The sequence below is a fragment of the Botrytis porri genome (genome assembly GCF_014898465.1).
Source record: "Botrytis porri strain MUCL 3234 chromosome Unknown BPOR_009, whole genome shotgun sequence".
NCBI classification, from domain to species: Eukaryota; Fungi; Ascomycota; class Leotiomycetes; order Helotiales; family Sclerotiniaceae; genus Botrytis; species Botrytis porri.
In genome coordinates this window covers 2,289,731-2,307,570 of record NW_024066083.1, presented here as the reverse complement: position 1 = coordinate 2,307,570, position 17,840 = coordinate 2,289,731, and the positions used below count along the sequence as shown (strand labels likewise).

General features: G+C 43.0%; 5 protein-coding genes across 5 annotated transcripts; 2 read left to right on the top strand and 3 right to left on the bottom strand.

Moving 5' to 3' along the window:
• Positions 1-2,001: 2,001 nt before the first annotated feature.
• Positions 2,002-4,607, bottom strand: EAF01_007437 (uncharacterized protein). Its single transcript, XM_038915692.1, has 7 exons — positions 3,819-4,607; positions 3,740-3,761; positions 3,615-3,688; positions 3,266-3,556; positions 3,133-3,171; positions 2,424-3,060; positions 2,002-2,371 (listed from the first exon to the last, which is right to left on the bottom strand). Exons 1-7 carry the CDS (start codon positions 4,055-4,057, stop codon positions 2,090-2,092), a joined length of 1,584 nt encoding a protein of 527 aa, XP_038769330.1. The 5' UTR covers positions 4,058-4,607; the 3' UTR covers positions 2,002-2,089.
• Positions 4,608-6,176: 1,569 nt separating this feature from the next.
• EAF01_007436 (uncharacterized protein) lies at positions 6,177-7,399 on the top strand (the record flags this gene model as incomplete). The annotated part of the gene is made up of 5 exons (XM_038915691.1): positions 6,177-6,719; positions 6,771-6,897; positions 6,954-7,037; positions 7,096-7,176; positions 7,263-7,399. The coding sequence occupies 5 exons, from the start codon at positions 6,177-6,179 to the stop codon at positions 7,397-7,399; spliced, it is 972 nt and encodes a 323-aa protein (XP_038769329.1).
• A 1,921-nt stretch (positions 7,400-9,320) lies between these two features.
• EAF01_007435 (uncharacterized protein) lies at positions 9,321-10,421 on the bottom strand (the record flags this gene model as incomplete). Its single annotated transcript, XM_038915690.1, has 1 exon — positions 9,321-10,421. The coding sequence occupies one exon, from the start codon at positions 10,419-10,421 to the stop codon at positions 9,321-9,323; it is 1,101 nt and encodes a 366-aa protein (XP_038769328.1).
• A 2,974-nt stretch (positions 10,422-13,395) lies between these two features.
• EAF01_007434 (uncharacterized protein) lies at positions 13,396-15,690 on the bottom strand (the record flags this gene model as incomplete). The annotated part of the gene is made up of 6 exons (XM_038915689.1): positions 13,396-13,437; positions 13,506-14,833; positions 14,890-15,059; positions 15,110-15,288; positions 15,344-15,544; positions 15,604-15,690. The coding sequence occupies 6 exons, from the start codon at positions 15,688-15,690 to the stop codon at positions 13,396-13,398; spliced, it is 2,007 nt and encodes a 668-aa protein (XP_038769327.1).
• Positions 15,691-16,356: 666 nt separating this feature from the next.
• EAF01_007433 (uncharacterized protein) lies at positions 16,357-17,575 on the top strand (the record flags this gene model as incomplete). The annotated part of the gene is made up of 4 exons (XM_038915688.1): positions 16,357-16,716; positions 16,766-16,830; positions 16,879-17,102; positions 17,157-17,575. The coding sequence occupies 4 exons, from the start codon at positions 16,357-16,359 to the stop codon at positions 17,573-17,575; spliced, it is 1,068 nt and encodes a 355-aa protein (XP_038769326.1).
• Positions 17,576-17,840: the final 265 nt, after the last annotated feature.

The following is a 17,840-nucleotide window of genomic DNA, read 5'->3' as shown; positions in this document are numbered from 1 at the left end:
CAGATAACTTCCAATATGTAAAGTCCACCAGTGGGCGTACGAACTGACGGGACACTGCAAAAGTTGACTTGTGAATATTTCTTAATATGTAAACTCCTATATCTTAAGAATTGTCACAATTGCTTACTAGAAATGAAACAATTAGAACGTGAATTTTGATATCAAACAATTGAAGAATGAATTTATTAAAAATTTCAAAAGGTGGGAAGTGTCCCGTCAATCCATGCACCCACTGGTGGTCCACATCGCTATCACCACATTGACAAGTGATATTACGCTGGACGATAGTTTATTTGTCTGGCGAGCCTATACCTTTGAGTTGAATCTATTTCCTTCAGTAAACTTCATCTTTCCAGTCTTGAAGAAGTCTCGACGTACAGTTGGCTAGGCTATGAGATGCAATGGATTTGAGTAGTTCCATTCTTTCTCCAAAGTGCTCCTTCCCCCTTTCCATTTCCATCGAGGTTTGAAACCGAAGACCTCGCGCATCTTGTCCTCCAGTGCCTATAATACCATCTACGTTCGATGATTAAATATGAAGCTAGAAGACTACCGTATCTTACATCAAGTTCTGACGTCACTTCTTCGCGTCTGGTAGCAGCATACTTCTCCTCGTCTGCTCTGCTGTAAATCTCCGTTCGTCGAGAGATTCCCTACTGATATCATGCAATACCTTCCGATACTGTGTAGAGATATTGAGATACTTTTTGGTGATAGTCTTATATATACACTGCGGCGTAGAGTTAGCCAATACCATTACAATCGATATTAGTTCAATTGTTCTTGGAGGTTAGCTCTAGAATAATAATAATAATATTAGTATTCTAGTATTAGTGAAAGACTTCGTCATTTTAGCTTTTAGGAATAAATCGAATATATAGTATGAGAGTTGAATTGAAGTTAAATTATAAGAAAGAGTTTGAATTGATCTGAATTTGCTTACTTTTCTAGGTTTTCTTTAAAGATTATTCTAGATTTATATAGTTTATAATGTAATTTCATGATATAAAATCATATTATATATATATTAATCATCAATATATCTCTTAATTAGTAAGAATTTAATAAGTGATTTAGTATACTTATTATAGAATCTCACAGTTTTTACCTACAGATATCGCGAGGTCCAACTAATCTTTTGAAGACATCTTGAAAACTATAGGCTTTCTTCAAACCATCCTTCTGAGACGCACTCCACCAAGATCGAAGAGCTCTATCTTCAATTCTATCTGCTCTGCTCTGTAAGAAAGACTTCGAACTAGATTCTCTCCATCTTCGTCGCTGTCGGTTTCTACAATGGGAAGCCGAGATGACTCCATATAGTTGATAGTTGACGAGTCTTAAATTTCGAGATGAGTATTGTCATTCTGCAGCTAGAAAGATGGGCCGTGCAATTAAGAGGAATGAAACTTATAATATTGTTGAACTTAGATTGACAGATTGAAGGTATAGATAAAATTAAATGCGTTGGGTACAAGACTAGAGAGAAGGGAGAGAAGAATTCCACCTTACATTAGACGACGGTTAGGCGGATCCTGGAAGTCAAGAGTCAACAGACTGATTCCATATCATGATACCTCATCCCAATAGGAAATATAATACGTTGTCATACGTCTCAAGATGGGATTCAATAGATGGAGTTTCATTTACCAATTGAACTCTATGAGCTTTGTCTGTCTGGCTACCAAGAATCACCTTGTATGATAAGCGTTGCTAGTCTAGTACTCTTTCAGCTTTGGTTGATTGTATGGGTGGCGTTTGGTTTCCCAGTTGATTTCCAGACTTGAAGATATAAGAAGTTTAGTGTTAAATAAGTCGAAAAAGGGCCAAATGACGCTGTTGCCATAGTACAATGATGCTAAATTTTCCATCCGGTTGTACTGATAGTAATTAGAATCATTGTATCTAAGACTGTGATATGAAAGGGTGCCTGAAGCATTATTCAGAAAAAGGTTTATTCAAAGGGCTCCAACATAACTGTGGTTTTGAATGACAAAATATTCTATTTAATGGAATAAAGTGATTCATTTCATGCACTAACTAATACATTTTTCTCCGCGTATTTAACCGGATGCTTTTGTCTAAATTCTCAACAAACTTGCCTTCCCAAAACATCTACTGCCCGAGTATTCGGGCCATTCTCCAAGCTAAACTTTGCGAATTTTCCCTTCTCTCTCAAAGCCTTCCCATACTTTATAAAAACAAAAGGGCTAATGAGCCATAAAGTTGCGACTCCAGCTAGTATCGAGCCGGCAACATTTGAACCCAAGCCGTTATACATTTGGTCAGCAAACAAAGGGAATATGCCAGAGAGAAGGGCTCGAAGAGTCGAATATGCGGCGAAGGCAGAAGATGCGTAGACAGTATAGGTCTGTGTGTGTCAGTCTGGGACAGGGGAAAAGGGTAAGAGTAGATGAACTTACATCGGCTAAATAATTTCCAAGTGCATACTCAATTTCATTTGCTGCAAATCCAGCACCTGCTAACCCTATCATTGGTACTACCCAGTCAATACCATGAACTAAAGGTGGAGTTGTCCAAGCCATAAGCCAAAGGCCAGCTGCCAAAGCTGATGCTCCGGTAGCAAAGCCGATTATCTTGTCTTCTGGTTCTAACTCTTTTGTTTCGGCACGCTTCTTGAGATGAAAAAATTCTACCAGCCTGACCGGAATACCAAAAATTGTTCCCATAGCATATGCAATGAATGCTAAAGAGTATGAAGTCGGGCTAAATCCATATGGCTTGAAGACAATATCCAAAGACTCAGTGAAAAGAAACAGTAGAGAAAATGCTATAGCAGATAAGGTTGCCATTGTGAGGATGATGGGCTCCTGAAAGAATAATTTGGCTGGCTGAATGATGGCACTCTGACAAAAGGTATGAAAATCAGGAACATGATCATCTGCTGTTTGTGTGCGGATTTTCAGTGTTCCTGCACATGATTGTATAGCGATAAGATGATTTCCAAGGAGTTTGCTTGGGCGCGTTTCGGAGATACCTAGGAGAATGACAACAAATATGCAGACAGAAACAATAGAGCCAATATGATACAACCATCGCCTTCGTTTGGTCTTGAGTTAGCTTGGGTTCATTATCGAGAAACCACGGGTGCATAATTTAGGATCAACTCACCAACCTAGTACGCTAGTGACGTAGCTTCCATATATCGGTCTATTCTACTAGTCAGTCGAGATGTTCCATACCTCCTTCCATCAGTCGTTCCTTATTTGGAGAAAATTCGAGATTTTTGTTCGAGTTCACTTACCCTAGAGCAGCACCTAGTCCCGCAGATAGTACCCATGCATAGATTGCATGGCCTTGGGTCGCAGGTTCCCACATATCTTCCAGACTGCCCACATTGATAGTTGAAGGAATAGATATCGTCGCGCCCATGATGAAGCGGCCAATGTATACTCCTGCAATGGAGGGTACAAGTCCTGTAATCATGCAACTAAGCGGTAGCAAAAGAGCTGCAAATGTGAGAATCGGTTTTCTTCCGAAGGCTTCTGAATATGGTGGAAATACAATGCTTCCCAGAGCTCCACCAATTCCGTACCTATATAAACAGATGAGAAAGAACATTTTAAAACCCAAAAATCAGTGTATACACTTACATGAGAGAAAAAGCAATAAGTGACTGGGTCTGTGAAATGCCATATTCTGTTGCTGCTTGTGTCGCGGCGATCAACTTTTGACATCGTTAACATACACTATGAAAAAAGGGTTTGGAGAAACGAACACCCCCGGATTCCAGCAGAGCACTTTATCGGAACGAGTTAATATACAGTATTTCCTATCGACAGTGGGGAATCACATACCCAAATGTATCAAGCAAAAAAATGCAAGCCGTATTCGCCAGTTTGCGTTTCAAAGGCCAATTTCGAGGATGATTTTGATTTTTTGGAAGCCAATCGATAATATTATCGTCTGACATTCGAAGACCCAAATCATTGAGTCTGTGAAGTAGGTTTGGAATTGAATCTATTCCTATAGGCAATGATGCCTCAATGAGTTCTGAAGTAGCCAAGGGCTCTGTCGACTTTTCATTACCTGTCATAATGAATTTCTTTGTCGAACAAATTTCTCAAGATATGCCAAGTCGCCAACGAACATGCAATCATGATGATAGCTGTTGACATTCTTGGAAGTCTTGGTAGATATGGCTTATACAGCACTGACCTAACAGAAAACGATATTGACAGAACACCACTAGTAAGACAACGCCATTTAAGGAGAATCTAGTGCTGTCGATCATCACATCTAGCGTACACCGCCACTCTCCTGTATCGTGGAAATGATACTTGAGCAGGAGAGCTCACCTTCGAGAAAGAGATCCGGAATTCTTGAGTACTGTTCTGACATGGTCATGAACGCTCTCCGTTTGACGCGCTTGCCAATCCCATGCCGATGTGCCGGCTCTTCTTGAATGGTGTTCTCCAATAAAAGTGGCGTAAATTGACGAATGCCCCATAATGACACAGACAAGACGAACAGTTTCAACTGCTTGGACATCTTTACTGACTCCAGATATCTACAAAAACAGACTAAATTGCCGCACTAAAGCACGGCATTGTCAATGCCGGATCTGCTCACTAGAACAGACTCAATGCACCACACGATTCGGACTTTGTAGATGACTAATTCATCGAGTACCGACTGGTTTGATGTGTAAATAGGTATATGAAACCTGAGCGAATGGGCGAATGAGACCCAAATCAATTTTATTATGTGATCCATATGAAACAAAATAGAAGTATGGCCTGAACTTTACTAAGATTGCGAATGAATAGAATGCTGCAAGTCATACAACATCTCGGCCTCCTATCCGAGGTATCTGCAATATGAATCTACTTCAGCTCGACCTACATGCCGCAATACCTATACTGAACAGCCATCAGAGAGAAAAAACATATGTAAAGGTTCCTTGAAGCTGTTCGGTGACAAAGTTGCCTGGAACAGAAATGTCCTCCGTTTGTTGAAATATTGGGAATTGCTAGAACTCGAAAACTTGTCCATCCAGAAAATATATAAAGTGCAGCAAGTTCTCCTTCCCAGAGCCTAGGAAGACTTTGCGATTCAACTCGCATCGATAGCAGACATGATAAATCATCGATGTCGGTCTGTGCAATGAATATGGATATCCACTTGAACGTCGTGCAAATGAACAGATGTTGACGAAACAAGATTGGCGATACTAGAGACGCTATGAGTGCCAGTATAGATACCATATGTGAGGTATTTTGTCCATGGCTTCATCTGAAACGGCGGCAAACCATTTGCCACTCTCCAAAGAAGGCATGGACGTTGGACGTCTGGGTGCGGATGTAACCAGAGTATAACCTTATATAGAAAGCTCAACCTTTGTTCCGTATCATCCATTGAGTTTCAAGCCCTCCAAGGATATTGTGTTCCTTGGAATCATCCATTACACATTTTTCTACCAAGAAAATCGTAATGGACGACAACTTCCTGAGAGGACCTCCGGATGTGAAGGTGGAAGTGGAGGTGGAGATGGAATTGGAGTTGGAGTTAGAGTTGGGGTGGACCGTGGAGATAATCTTGGTCTCACCGCTTCCATGATTTACGCTGGCAGAATATCTCCCCAAATGGGGGATCGTGGAGATGGATGACCTTGTCGGCCTCTTGCTATTAAACAACCGACTCTGCCTGAATACTTCTGCAACATTTCTTCTCTTCTCATCTTGACGTCCCTCCTTTGCTTGCTGATAATACGAATATACTACCCAACCTCCCACGTCAGCTTACCACCATCTCAGCCAAAGAAAGAACAAAGACGTTCAGATATTAGAATGCACTCATACGCTACCTCCTGAATCCGCTTCTGTCATTCTCTTGGCTGCCCCAGTTACCTGATATTGGCCAGGGTATGAGATGTCTCCATTCAAACATTTGCTTCTCATTTGATAACGAGGATCAGCAAATACTTCTTTCGTAAGTGAAAAACCAGGCATCACCGTCGATATGCTGCAATCATGCAGATGCCAAGAATGGGTAATCGCTCGCTACAAGCATTGCGAGTACATGATGATGATGATGGTTATTTCTTTCGTGCTATGATTAGTTTGTCATTCTTTTCCTGTCGTCGTCTTTGTTTGCGCATAGTTGAATTTCTGATTGACGTGTTATCGCAATCTATTGACTACCGTCTTTCAACAATGTCCGCCTTCTCTCGCTCTAGCACTGGCATCGCCGTGGTCCAGCATTTTTCCTCCCTCATAACCGGCAAAACAATCGTCATAACAGGTCCTTCAGCCAATAGTATCGGCGCCGAGAGCGCCATCTCACTTGCTCATGCTTCTCCTTCAGTCATCATTCTAGCTGGACGTTCAGAAGCCAAGATTTCTCCTGTTATCAAAGAAATTCACACTCTCAACCCTTCCATCACGACCCATTTTGTACCCCTCGATCTTGCTTCTCAGAAATCAATAAGGAAAGCCGCTTCTTTGATCAATAGCCTGGTTGAAAAGATCGAGATTCTGATTAACAATGCAGGTGTGATGGCTATACCAACTTATCAAACAACTGAAGATGGAATTGAATTACAATTCGGTTGTAATCATGTCGGTCATTTTCTCCTTACCAATCTAATTTTGGAAAAACTTTTGAAGGCAGGGAGAGACGGGAGAGCGAGGATTGTGAATGTTAGTAGTACTGGGTATGAGCTCGGGGGTGTTCAATTTGATGATTGGAATTTCAGCGTATGGACATTTGCTCAAATCTAACTGTCCAAACGTTAATCACACGAGTAGGAAGGAACAGACTACGACCCTTGGCAAGCATATGCACAATCTAAAACGGCGAACGTTTTGTTCTCTAGTACTTTGGCCGCAAGATTAAAGGATAGAAATATACAATCTTTTGCACTTCAGCCCGGATGTGAGTTTTTCGAAATCTCATTTCAAAGGACCATCAAATGTTAACGCACGTCCCAGATGTACCAACAAGCAATCTTCAAGCTCATGTCACTTCGGAAATGTGGAGCAATGTAATGCAACAGGTTTCCGAATCTTCGGGTGGTATGTATTTCGCAGTTACTAGCCATATACGGCGCATATCAGACTCACACCTCTCCAGGTCAAGAATTCGAACCTCCGAAAACACTCCAGGAAGGATGTTCCACCACCTTGGTCGCAGCGTTAGACCCCTTCATCTCTGGTACCTAATCCCATCTCCTCCCCTCTCTACTCTTCTCACAACATCATGCCTTCCCAACATACCCCTAACCACTAAACCCTCCACAGAATCATCCGGCGGGTTCCTCCAAGACTGCATCATCAGACCCGTGCCACAAGATCACGCAGTAGGCGTAGGGAACCAAGTTCGATTATGGGATTTGAGCGAGAGGCTGGTGGGACAGCAATTTGACATTTTCACTTAAAAGGTATCATGATTCTCATTCGAGGAGTATTTATCAATGTGTATTATTACAGCTTAGTCCTGGCAGCTCGCAATGGGAACGATGCTCATCTTTATACTTGTAGTAGGCATCTGGAATAAGTTTGCTAGGCGGTTTACGATGGGCTATTCGATTTAGAGATTGGTCGGGACAATTTTTGTAATCTTATGTCTCACTCCCAAATGGGGAAACAAATTTCAATCATTTATACATCATATATAGATGATAATTGCAATCCCAATCTAACTCAATCTAAAGATTAATCAAAACAATTTTTTGGGTTCTCGTATTCCATCCATGAATGAGAGAAGAAAACTCAACCACCCACACACCATATATAGATCACAAGTGCGATCCCCATCCGATCCCTATCCAAATTGCCTCAAACCTCAAACCCCACCCCAGCTCCCCCAACTACTTCATAACCACAAAAATCATCGCCTAATCATAACACCATACAGTTAGTTAGTCAGTCAGTCAGTCCACTTCACCCGAATATTCCAATTCCAATTCCACTCCCCATCCCCATCCCCATCCCCATCCTCCAAAACCCACAAAGCTAAAGACTCCAGACAGCATACAAACTCTCAATCGGCCCCTCCACACACACACCACAACTAACCCCTTAAGCCTGCAGAAGATCAACCGATCGATTCACAAACTCTAGAGCATAAATCTTTCTATTCATATATACGTCTATCCATAAGCAAACCTCACCCATACAAACCTCAACCCTCTCAACCCTCTCAATCCACTACCTCTTACCACCATAATAAACAAACAAACCAACCAAGACATTTCCTGTCTCCCACGTCCCATCTCCACTATTCAATCAAAAGGGGCGTGGAAAGAAAGAAGAAAGAAAGAAAGAAGCGAGATCCCACCCAACCATCGAATTCAACCCAATTCAGCACCCACATCTTTTCAATCCAAACCCAAGGCCGAGCCCATTTACGCATTCGAAACTCCTTCATGGATTGGTGGAGTCAAGAATAGTACGTGATAATATCGTAGATGCCTATATTAGGATGGACAAAGGAATGAGATGAACGGGCGTGAGAAACTATTCCTAATCCTGCTCAGATCATGCATGCGTGCGCAGACTTGACAAGTAAAGCTTCATCCACAGCTTCTTCTCCCAAGACTCAATCACATAGCAAACATCACTCATACCATATCACATCAAAGCATACAAGAGTAAATCACAATCAAGCATCGTGCGAAATAATCTAGTCCATTAAACTCTGATCTCGAGACTGCAATTAAGCGCTCAAAATTAAATTCCTAAACTGGACCGTTATTTCCATCTCCCCCTCCCCTAAAATAACCTTCCTCCATTCTCCATCAAGCATCTCATAAATTTCTCCTCTGAGAATGATGCGTCCAGTCATCTCTCGCTCTAACTTATGTCGCTTCGCCAAGGGTATATTAAAAAATAGTTGTGTAAAAGTCCAAAAGGTGAATAAAACCAATTTTAAATTGATTTTAGTGAAGATTTTTCTCCCATCCGTCAATGTTGATACGATTTGAGGGTATGAATGTTGAATAATATGTCGTAATCGTCGTACTTAAAAAGCAAAGTCTCCAGTAAAGTAAGTGGAGTAATTGTGGAATATAAAAAGCATGTATGTGCAAAAGTAAAGCTTGTGTAGAGGCAGAGATACCGAGCGCACGAGGATTAGCACAGGCTCAAGGTCATCGTCCGTTATCCCACAAAAAGTATCAAAAACGCCATGCTCCCGTACTCGCTGATGCGAGGGGGCATATCCCATTTCCCATTTCGGTTTCCCATCAGATCGTCAATTCGCGTGTTGAAAAATAAAAAATTCGATCAATGCTCGCCGGCAACAGGTTCACGCTAATCCCCGCCATATGCAACCATCCCAAAACTCCATGCTGAAATTTATACAGACCCAAGTCGTAAAAGTGCTTCAATGGCTTCTCGTTCTTGAGAATCTGCAGAAGCCATGTTCAAAGCGGTGAAACCGCTAGGGGTGTGGGTTCGTGGTGGTGCTGGAAGGGAGTGTCCAACAACAGAACGCAACCCTCCCCTATATACATGAGAATTGAAAACTTGTGGAAGTGGCCCCGAAGTGAAGGGTCCAGACGCTGAATAAGAAGCTGCTCGCAATGCAGCGGCTCCAACTGCTGCCCAGTCCTCTTCGTCTGTTACATCGTTTGGGTCATCCTCCATCATTGCGTTGTCTCCCACCTCAGATGAGGAGGAACCCGACTCATCGCCATCTAAGGACATTTTGTCAGCCTCATCAGGCATCGAGACATCATCTCCGTGAGAGAAAAACGCCGAATCCCCAGCCCAACTTGACCCTGGTTCATTCAGACGTGTTCGCGTAAATGAAAACCCTTGGTTGTTGGCGATTGGCATCCCAATGGGATAGGTATCTGGTAAACTCGGTGGTGGTGAATTACCAAAAGCTCGACCCATTCTTGCCGGATGCCCCTTCAGTCTCGCGTCCCATCGGCCCCAACCCACTTTCTCGAACAACACATTTCCTTTTACACCGCCAGCCTCACCGCCATTGCCACGTCCCTCCAAAGCGCCCACAACAAGTCGTCTGGCTTTCGCGGGAGGAATTCCAGAAAAGCCGGGGACCGAAGTAGTGAGATAACCCATGATGTGCCGGATAGCGAGTGGGCCGTGATCCAGCAGAATTTCAGGAAGATGGTGTTTAGCCAATAAACTAGGGGTAATAGCACCCGTGGTATCTAATCCTGGCGATCCGATGTCCGACGTTCCTTCATTTCCACTTCCGTCCTGTAAGTCCAGGTCGGAGTCAACATGCTCCAAGTTGAGTTGGGGCAATGGCGAACGAGTACCAAAGGTTTTGGTAACATGCGGAGGTAGGTTGGGAGAAATAGAGTTCGGAGGAGTAGGAAGAGGATGGCCATTGCTAACAGGAACACTTCGAGCCACTACAGCAGTTAAGCTGTCTCGACCGAATGATGTTGGGATCTTGCGAGCAGATGAAGCTATTGAAGCCATTTTTGTTGTTGGATCAGTTGATTTCTTTCTCTATAAGTGCGCGACACCAGATTAGTATGTATAATCTCGAACAGACGTGTTGGGTTGGCATGGGGGTGACTCGGAAGAATCCAACACCCACACCTTGATGGGCTGACTCACTTCGATTTGCGATAGAAAGGTTGCAAGCGAATTGAATAATTTTTGGGTGATTGAATGCGAAGCAATTGTTGATCTTGTATTGAAGAAGCAAACGGAACGGACTGGAACCTTCTCGTGGAAGAGGATGAAGTTGTTGAGAAGATGTAAGAGTGAGCAAGGTAATGAATGGTGGGCGTCGACAGATAAGTGAGCTATTTGGATCGGGTCCGGAAATGGAAACAAGCAACTGCAAGTGGAAGTGGAAGTGAAGTTTATAAGGAAGAGCGACCCAACTCGATTGCGATTAGAGAGACTGAGGAGTGATTTGGAGATAACGGTAAAATTGAGGAGGCGACGATGTATTTGAAGAAAGTAGAAGAGAGAAGTAAAGTTTGTATGGGAAGATTGAATTAATTGATGTATATTTTTGGAATCTCTTTGAATGATTGCTTATTATTTTGAGCTTTTGGTCTTTTGGTCTTTGTCTGTCTCCCGACCTTCTCCCTTTGAACCTTTTTCTGGTGTTTACAGAGGAATTTACTACCCAGAAGATACATGAGGATGATCCAGTGGAATAGACCGGATCAATTTAGACAGGATATACCCATTTATAGTTTAGCGTGACTACACTATAGTATTCCAAATGCACGACCAAGAACTTCCAAATCTAGGCGTGGCAGGAACTAGGGAGGCCCCTGTGTGCTAAGAATTCAAATTTCAAGAGTTATGCAATCTTTTTATGTATCCAATCATACATCAATTAGCGAAGTATGCAAGTCCTCGTGATTTGTGATTTGTTCATATCCATCATCATCTTTCTAAGCATTTGATAGCTAGCAACTAACTTATTTCTTCTCGGCCGTGTACATCATACTTCACTGGCGGTGGTAGTAGTAGCAATAGCAGTAGTAGTAGTAGTACTATCTCCAACGAGCACTTTTACAAACGTCTACCATTCGTCCTATGGCTAGGTAATTAGTAACTAATCAAAGAAATGACGCTCCGCTGGCTCTCCGAGGGCCACTGCCGTGGAGGCAGACTAGATAATTAATACAAAAGTTTGATATCGAGCGCAGCGAGCTATGGGGGTTTGGGGGCGAGCCCCCATGAAAGACGAGCAATTAATGCCTTCTCTTAGCATTTGGTCACTTGCCTCTGACTATACGAGTGTCAGAACGCAGTAGTATATTATTAACTTTGAAAACCGGATTTATCTTGATTTGTATTTATATTGAATTCCCTCAAAATAACCTGTTCAAGTAATACCAAGCGTAGGTAGGTAGGTAGGTAGGTATGTAATACTAAGGCATTACCAGCATCTTCTCATGCAGATATTTGGGCTCACCTGAGTAAGTAAGAACATCTTCAAAAATAATTTACTACTTTGCAACTTCGTACACTTCATCAACCTCATCTTATCCATATGAGCAGCTAACTAGGACTTTTTGCCAACGTCCACGGGCTATACTGACTGACTGTACTTTCGCTTCTACTCTTTGCTAAGTCTTATTATGGCGCATTAAAAAACTACCTACCTAGGTATCTAGCCAGCCACACATGCTGATAAAAGAAATCTCACATTATCAACATCAAACAGCGTTTACAGGAATAATAATAACATTTGGTAATAACTCAACATGCAGAGTATGCAGAGTACAGCATTTCCTAATTTACAACTTTCCATATGAATGTGCGGTATCAAAAACTAGGTTATCTGCTATCTAAACCCTAGCTGTCATGTCCATTGCCCTCGTCTAAAGCCCTATTGCCCCCCCTCTCCAAGTGATCGACGGACTTTAACAAGTGTCCGTCCGTACATACCACGCAGTCATTCTTCCACGCACACACTAGAATATTGGAAATAAATCCACATCGACACTATCTTTTCTAGTCGATAGGGATACGGCAGCTTATTGCCTCGGATAAAATGTCCAAAAAGATCGACCTTTAAGGGACCATCCGACCATTCCATACCAAGCGTCAGGACGGCGTATGCCTTAGTTAGTATCCTGTAAAAGCACAACCTAAACAGAAGAACCATTCACGTTTCTTCCAAGTTCATCTTCATTGGATTCTAGGTCATCGCCAGTTCCTGATCAGCGGACACTCTGTAACCAGTAGCATAAACACTAAATCCTACGCGTATTCATTGTAAACTCAATTTGTCGCTTTGGCAGTCATGACTTATATAATCGTAGTTAATGATCTCCCCACTTTTTACTCGAGGATACTGAATGCTAAAAGATTTACCATTTCGTGTGGTAAAAACCACCACTACCATCCCCCACGTTCCACAAATCATGTCTTGGTAAGTTGACACCGATTTCTTGACTACTATGATTCCGTGAACTTTACCCGGATGAGGAGCCAGACAAGAATTGCGAAACCGGCGAAACTCCAATTGTTTTCTAGGTAGAGCTTTCTAGATTCACATATTCGGAAGATTTAATGCAACTTTAACACATCTATCCTCAGCCGTTCGAATGCTATCGTGCTTCTCCAAGGAAGCGGTTGGTAAGATAGGTTCGTGATCCGGGGAAGTACGGGTAGCGAAGTGACACGCACAATCTTTTGAATTTTGAGCTTACCGAAAATCGGACTGTTGGAAGGAAAGGACAACAAAACTATTGTTGTATCCTTGAGCAATGTTCAAATTGTCCAATCTTCTTAGATAACTCGAAAGCTTGCGTTCCGCACGATTCTTTCTTTGTGATACTTTTGTGCCCAATCCGTCATGTTAAGCCGAGGAAGCACCATAGACTGACCCGACACATTGAGGTGAAGATGGGATAGAGAACGCTAATTATGCAACCAATTGCAAACAACCGGCCAAGCCAAAATCAGATGGGTATTGCTAACGCCCAGCTCCACCGTTAAGTACATATTTTCTACATGCCTAAACAACATACGTTAGGGATTGTGGTGATGGTGGGGCCGTGTGATAGGAGTCATGATGTCACTTACTGCTTTCAAAACACTTAACCTCTCCGTGGAGTCGAGAAACACCCGATGATATTGCGTTAAGCTTTCCTGAACAACGGCCTGACGTGTATTCTGTCCTTCACAAATGGCTTTCATCTTGAGCTCCATCTGTTTTCTCAGGAACGGCTTGCTGAGGCTGACTTCGAACTCCATGTTATCATAGCCTTCCACTAGGGCGACTCCAAGTGTGGTCGGGATGAACTCTTCCACTCCACCTCTGTCCCCCGCATCTGCAGCTGCAGCTCCCCCTCTACCCCCTCTTCCACCCCTTCCACCGCGTCCGCCACGTCCGCCACGTCCTCCTCGGCCTGCAGCTGGCGTGTTGTCATCATTATTTCCGGCAGCGGCCCCACCTGCCTTGGGCCTCGTAAACACGTATTCACGCTCTTTGATCTTAGCAATGTGCTCGGCCATAGTTGCATCAGTACCGATTCCATTTGCGTCCATTAAAGCAATTAGATCAGGCTCAGTTAAAAACCCTGGAGCTGTTGTTTTCCCATCCGTGATCATGGCCTCGTCGGGTTCAAATGTTTCCCCAAGGGTAAATTTTGGCAATGATGTACTGCTGTTCCATCTCTCGTAAACATAAACATCCAGATATTTTTTTGCCAGCACAACTAGTCCATGCGTGTGAAAAGTTTCCTCCCCATATTCGAGCTCCACGTCAGTTGCTTGCCCTTTAGCATCTTCTGAGCAACAGGCTAGGAACCTCCGAACAACAAATTCGTAAACCCGAGCTTCTTCTGGTCTCAAAGCAGTGGATGCAACGTATGTCACAGGATGAATAGGCGGATGTGCCTTATCGTCATTTCGGCCTTCTCGAGGCCAATGAAATCCCCCATTCATCAGATTCTGAGCAAATGTTCCCCATCGATTATCTTGAACTTGCTTTTCAACTAAAGCTCTCAAATTCATCCCTTTGTCGAATCGATCAGTCTCCGTCCTCGGATAACTGATGAAACCTTTTGTGTAGAGGCTCTCTGCTGCAGTCATAGCCACCTGACTGTTCATATGCAGCCAGCGACTAGCAGCTTTCTGCAGCTCGACGGTAGTTAGAGGAAGAGGCTTCCACTTGCTAGTCGGTTTCTCCTGTACCTTGGTGACCTTAGCAACTTTTGCAGCAAGACAACGTTCAAATAATATGATCACAACTGCGCGATCAAATAGACGATTGCGCTTCCAATTGAAGATGACGTTCATGTCTTCTCGACTGTGCGTAACCTTAATGCTCCAGAATGGTTCGGGTACGAAGTTCTTTACTTTGAAATATCGATCAACGACAAAACCGAGAGTGGGAAACTGACAAGAACCTAGACCGCTGTTAGTATGCAAAACCCTTATCAAGATGGAAATGGAGTTGTTTTACCATAGCTCAACATTTTTGTTGCCAATGGCCCTCCTAACTTTTGAAGGTTGGTTGTCTGAAACCGTGTAAATGCATACCCAATCCTTAGATCAAGTTCTATACGAGCAGCCACAGCATCTACTTGACGTTGATCTAAGTTGACTGGATTTTTGGCTGCTTGAATTACATGCCTTTGGTAGTTAGCTACAAATCTGAAATCACAGAGTGTAGATTCACTTACGCTCGCTCAATATTACTGAACCTTGCCCTCTTGATCTCAATTCGTGGGTTGCCTTTGAGTGCTTGAGCTCTCACTTCAGCACCAATGTGCTCTCCCTCACGATCACAATCAGTCCATATGAAAAGAGCCTTAGCACCTCTTGCCTGGGCCTCGATATTCTGTGCGACATCTTTCTTATCCTATGGAAATGCATCAGTGGGAAAAATTGCTAAGCAAAGAATGAGATCAAATCACCTCAGCAACAGATTCGATAACCTTGGCTCTGAAAAAGAGTTCTTGGGGTGGAGGGTCAGTCCAACTTTTGTGAGTTGGAGCAACATCGAGAGAGGTAAGGTGCCCCAAGACCGAAGTCATGACCGCATTACAATGACCCCATTGTCCACCAAAATCGAAGGCGAATGAGTAGTTCTTGATGTATTTGTTGCGAGTATTTCCCTTGTTTGATCATTAGATAATGTAGTCATGATGTAGCAAAATTTGACATTGTAACTCACTGCTTGAGCATTGCCCCCAGCTAAATGATTAGCTACAGCTTTGGCAATAGAAGGCTTCTCTGCAACACAAAGAATCTTTGCAACCATCTTGATATCAGATTCACGTTTGTTCGTTCACGTGTGATCCTTTTCCATCGCCAACTCCTAGTCTACGAGGCCGTATGGATGAAACTCTTATAATACTTTCCTCGGTGACACGAACGAACAAACGTCTTGGTCTATAAGCATTGTTTTGTTACTCCGCTTCATAGAATTAATTGACCTATTGGGGCATGGACTCGCAAGAGTATCATGAAACTACCAGTATCAGTAAGTAAAGATTATGTACCTGAGATTGATGCCTATGCTGTTGCCATCAATTCCAGGTTGATGAGATTTTTATAATGTACGGATCCGAATACGAAAAAGCTGCAGGTGCCCCGGCGTTTGACTTGAATCATATTTTATTATACATTTATACCTATATTTACAAAATTATTTACTGAAGCCGTAGCTTATCGAGCTCGATCATTGGCTGTAGCTCCATAAATCCATGTCGGCATATATATCCCCGCTAAATGAAAAACGATGTCATTAAGAGCTTCAAAATTCAAGCTTCACTCCGTCCACTCCGACAACTCTACCTCTTTCGCCCCTTTGGCAAACATCAATTCTTTAAGAACTTCGAGGATATCGAAGTTAGCTTGACTCATCTAACTACAACCCTATTATTTCCTCAATATCGAGCAACAGAGAAATTAGCTTGCCACAAGCATGGCGTTGCCAGTCATCAAAGCAATTGAGGATTGTTCAAACATCACGAAAACAGTCTTGCCATATCTGCCACAATTGTACGATTTACCTCAGCAAGTACTTCAATCATATTCGAATCCTACCGAGCTTCGCAATCTCTATCTGGCCACGAATCCACTCATAACCGCCTTCGCATTCTCGTTGTTCTTAGCGCCTGTATTTCTATTGGTTTCGGAGGTCAACAAAAACTATTCTCAAGTCGACAGATGCTGGAGTATCTTGCCTACCATATACAATGCCCATTTTGCCGTCTATGCACACCTTTCTGGTCTACCAACAGGGCGATTAGACAACATCCTCGCTTTTAGTACAATATGGAGTGTATGTAGCCCCCCTTTCGATTTGGGAATCTGGTTTTGACAAGCAACAGTTACGCTTGACATATAATTACTGGAGAAAGGGCGGCTATAGCATTGGATCCGAAGATTATCGCTGGTATGTCTCCCTTTGCTGGGTGTGAGTTTAAGGCTAACCACTTCCCAGGGAGATTGTCCGACGAAATGTCCCTCCAGCACTCTTTTTCGTCTTCAACATCGTCTTCATATCATTGGCACAAAGCGTTCTACTCTTTTCAGTTGCAACGCCATCATATGTCATGCTCTTAGCTGCACGATATGGAGTACCGTGGACGACGGCAGATTTGATATTCTCCAGAGGTCTTATCACTCTTGTTGTGTTTGAGTATTTTGCAGATGGACAACAGTGGAGTATGTGATTATAGGTGTCTTTTCTGTTGCATAGCTAACGTTTTTCAACCCCAGACTATCAAGCCGCGAAGCAACAATACTTGAAGACTGCCAAAGTACAAGGAGGATTCGATCAAGAGTCGCTCGACCGCGGCTTTGTGACCTCTGGTCTCTGGTCCTTCAGCAGACACCCAAATTTCGCCGCTGAACAGACTATATGGGTAGTACTCTATATGTGGGGCTGCTGGACCAGTGAAGTATTATTCAACTGGACATTTGCCGGTGCCATGTCGTACTTGATTCTGTTCCAGGCCTCAACTTGGTTGACCGAGCTCATTACTGCAAAGAAATATCCAGATTATCAGGAATATCAAGCCCGGGTTGGCAAATTCTTGCCTAACATCTTTTCTACTGGGCCAATCTTCGCCAAGGCGGAGAAGAAAGCAGCCACAGCCGTTAAAGGCGATCGAAAAAAGGTTTCAGCCAGCAAGTAAACAGATAGCAGTGCCAAATGAGGTTTCGATTTTCCGTCCTTACAACCTCAAACAGCTGGTCAGGATAGGCAAATGACAAGAGAAGGGCAAGAGAGTATTTTCATAAAACGTACAGAAGAGGTTCAATTGTATTGTATTCTCTAGAATTGTCACAAAATAATATTTATGATCATTGTCGCTGTACATCAACTCAGAGCCCACGTTCGTTTCTGTCTAAAATCATGTTTCCTTGTATCACAGAGCAAACATGAACTCCCAAGACCGT

Excerpts from the sequence above, each read along its gene's own strand:
- EAF01_007437 (XM_038915692.1), bottom strand. The coding sequence starts at position 4,057 with ATGACAGGTAATGAAAAGTCGACAGAGCCCTTGGCTACTTCAGAACTC. Across the intron at positions 3,061-3,132 it reads GTCACTAGCGTACTAGGTTG|GCGATGGTTGTATCATATTG; the intron begins GTGAGTTGATCC and ends GACCAAACGAAG. Across the intron at positions 2,372-2,423 it reads TTGGAAATTATTTAGCCGAT|ACCTATACTGTCTACGCATC; the intron begins GTAAGTTCATCT and ends TGACACACACAG.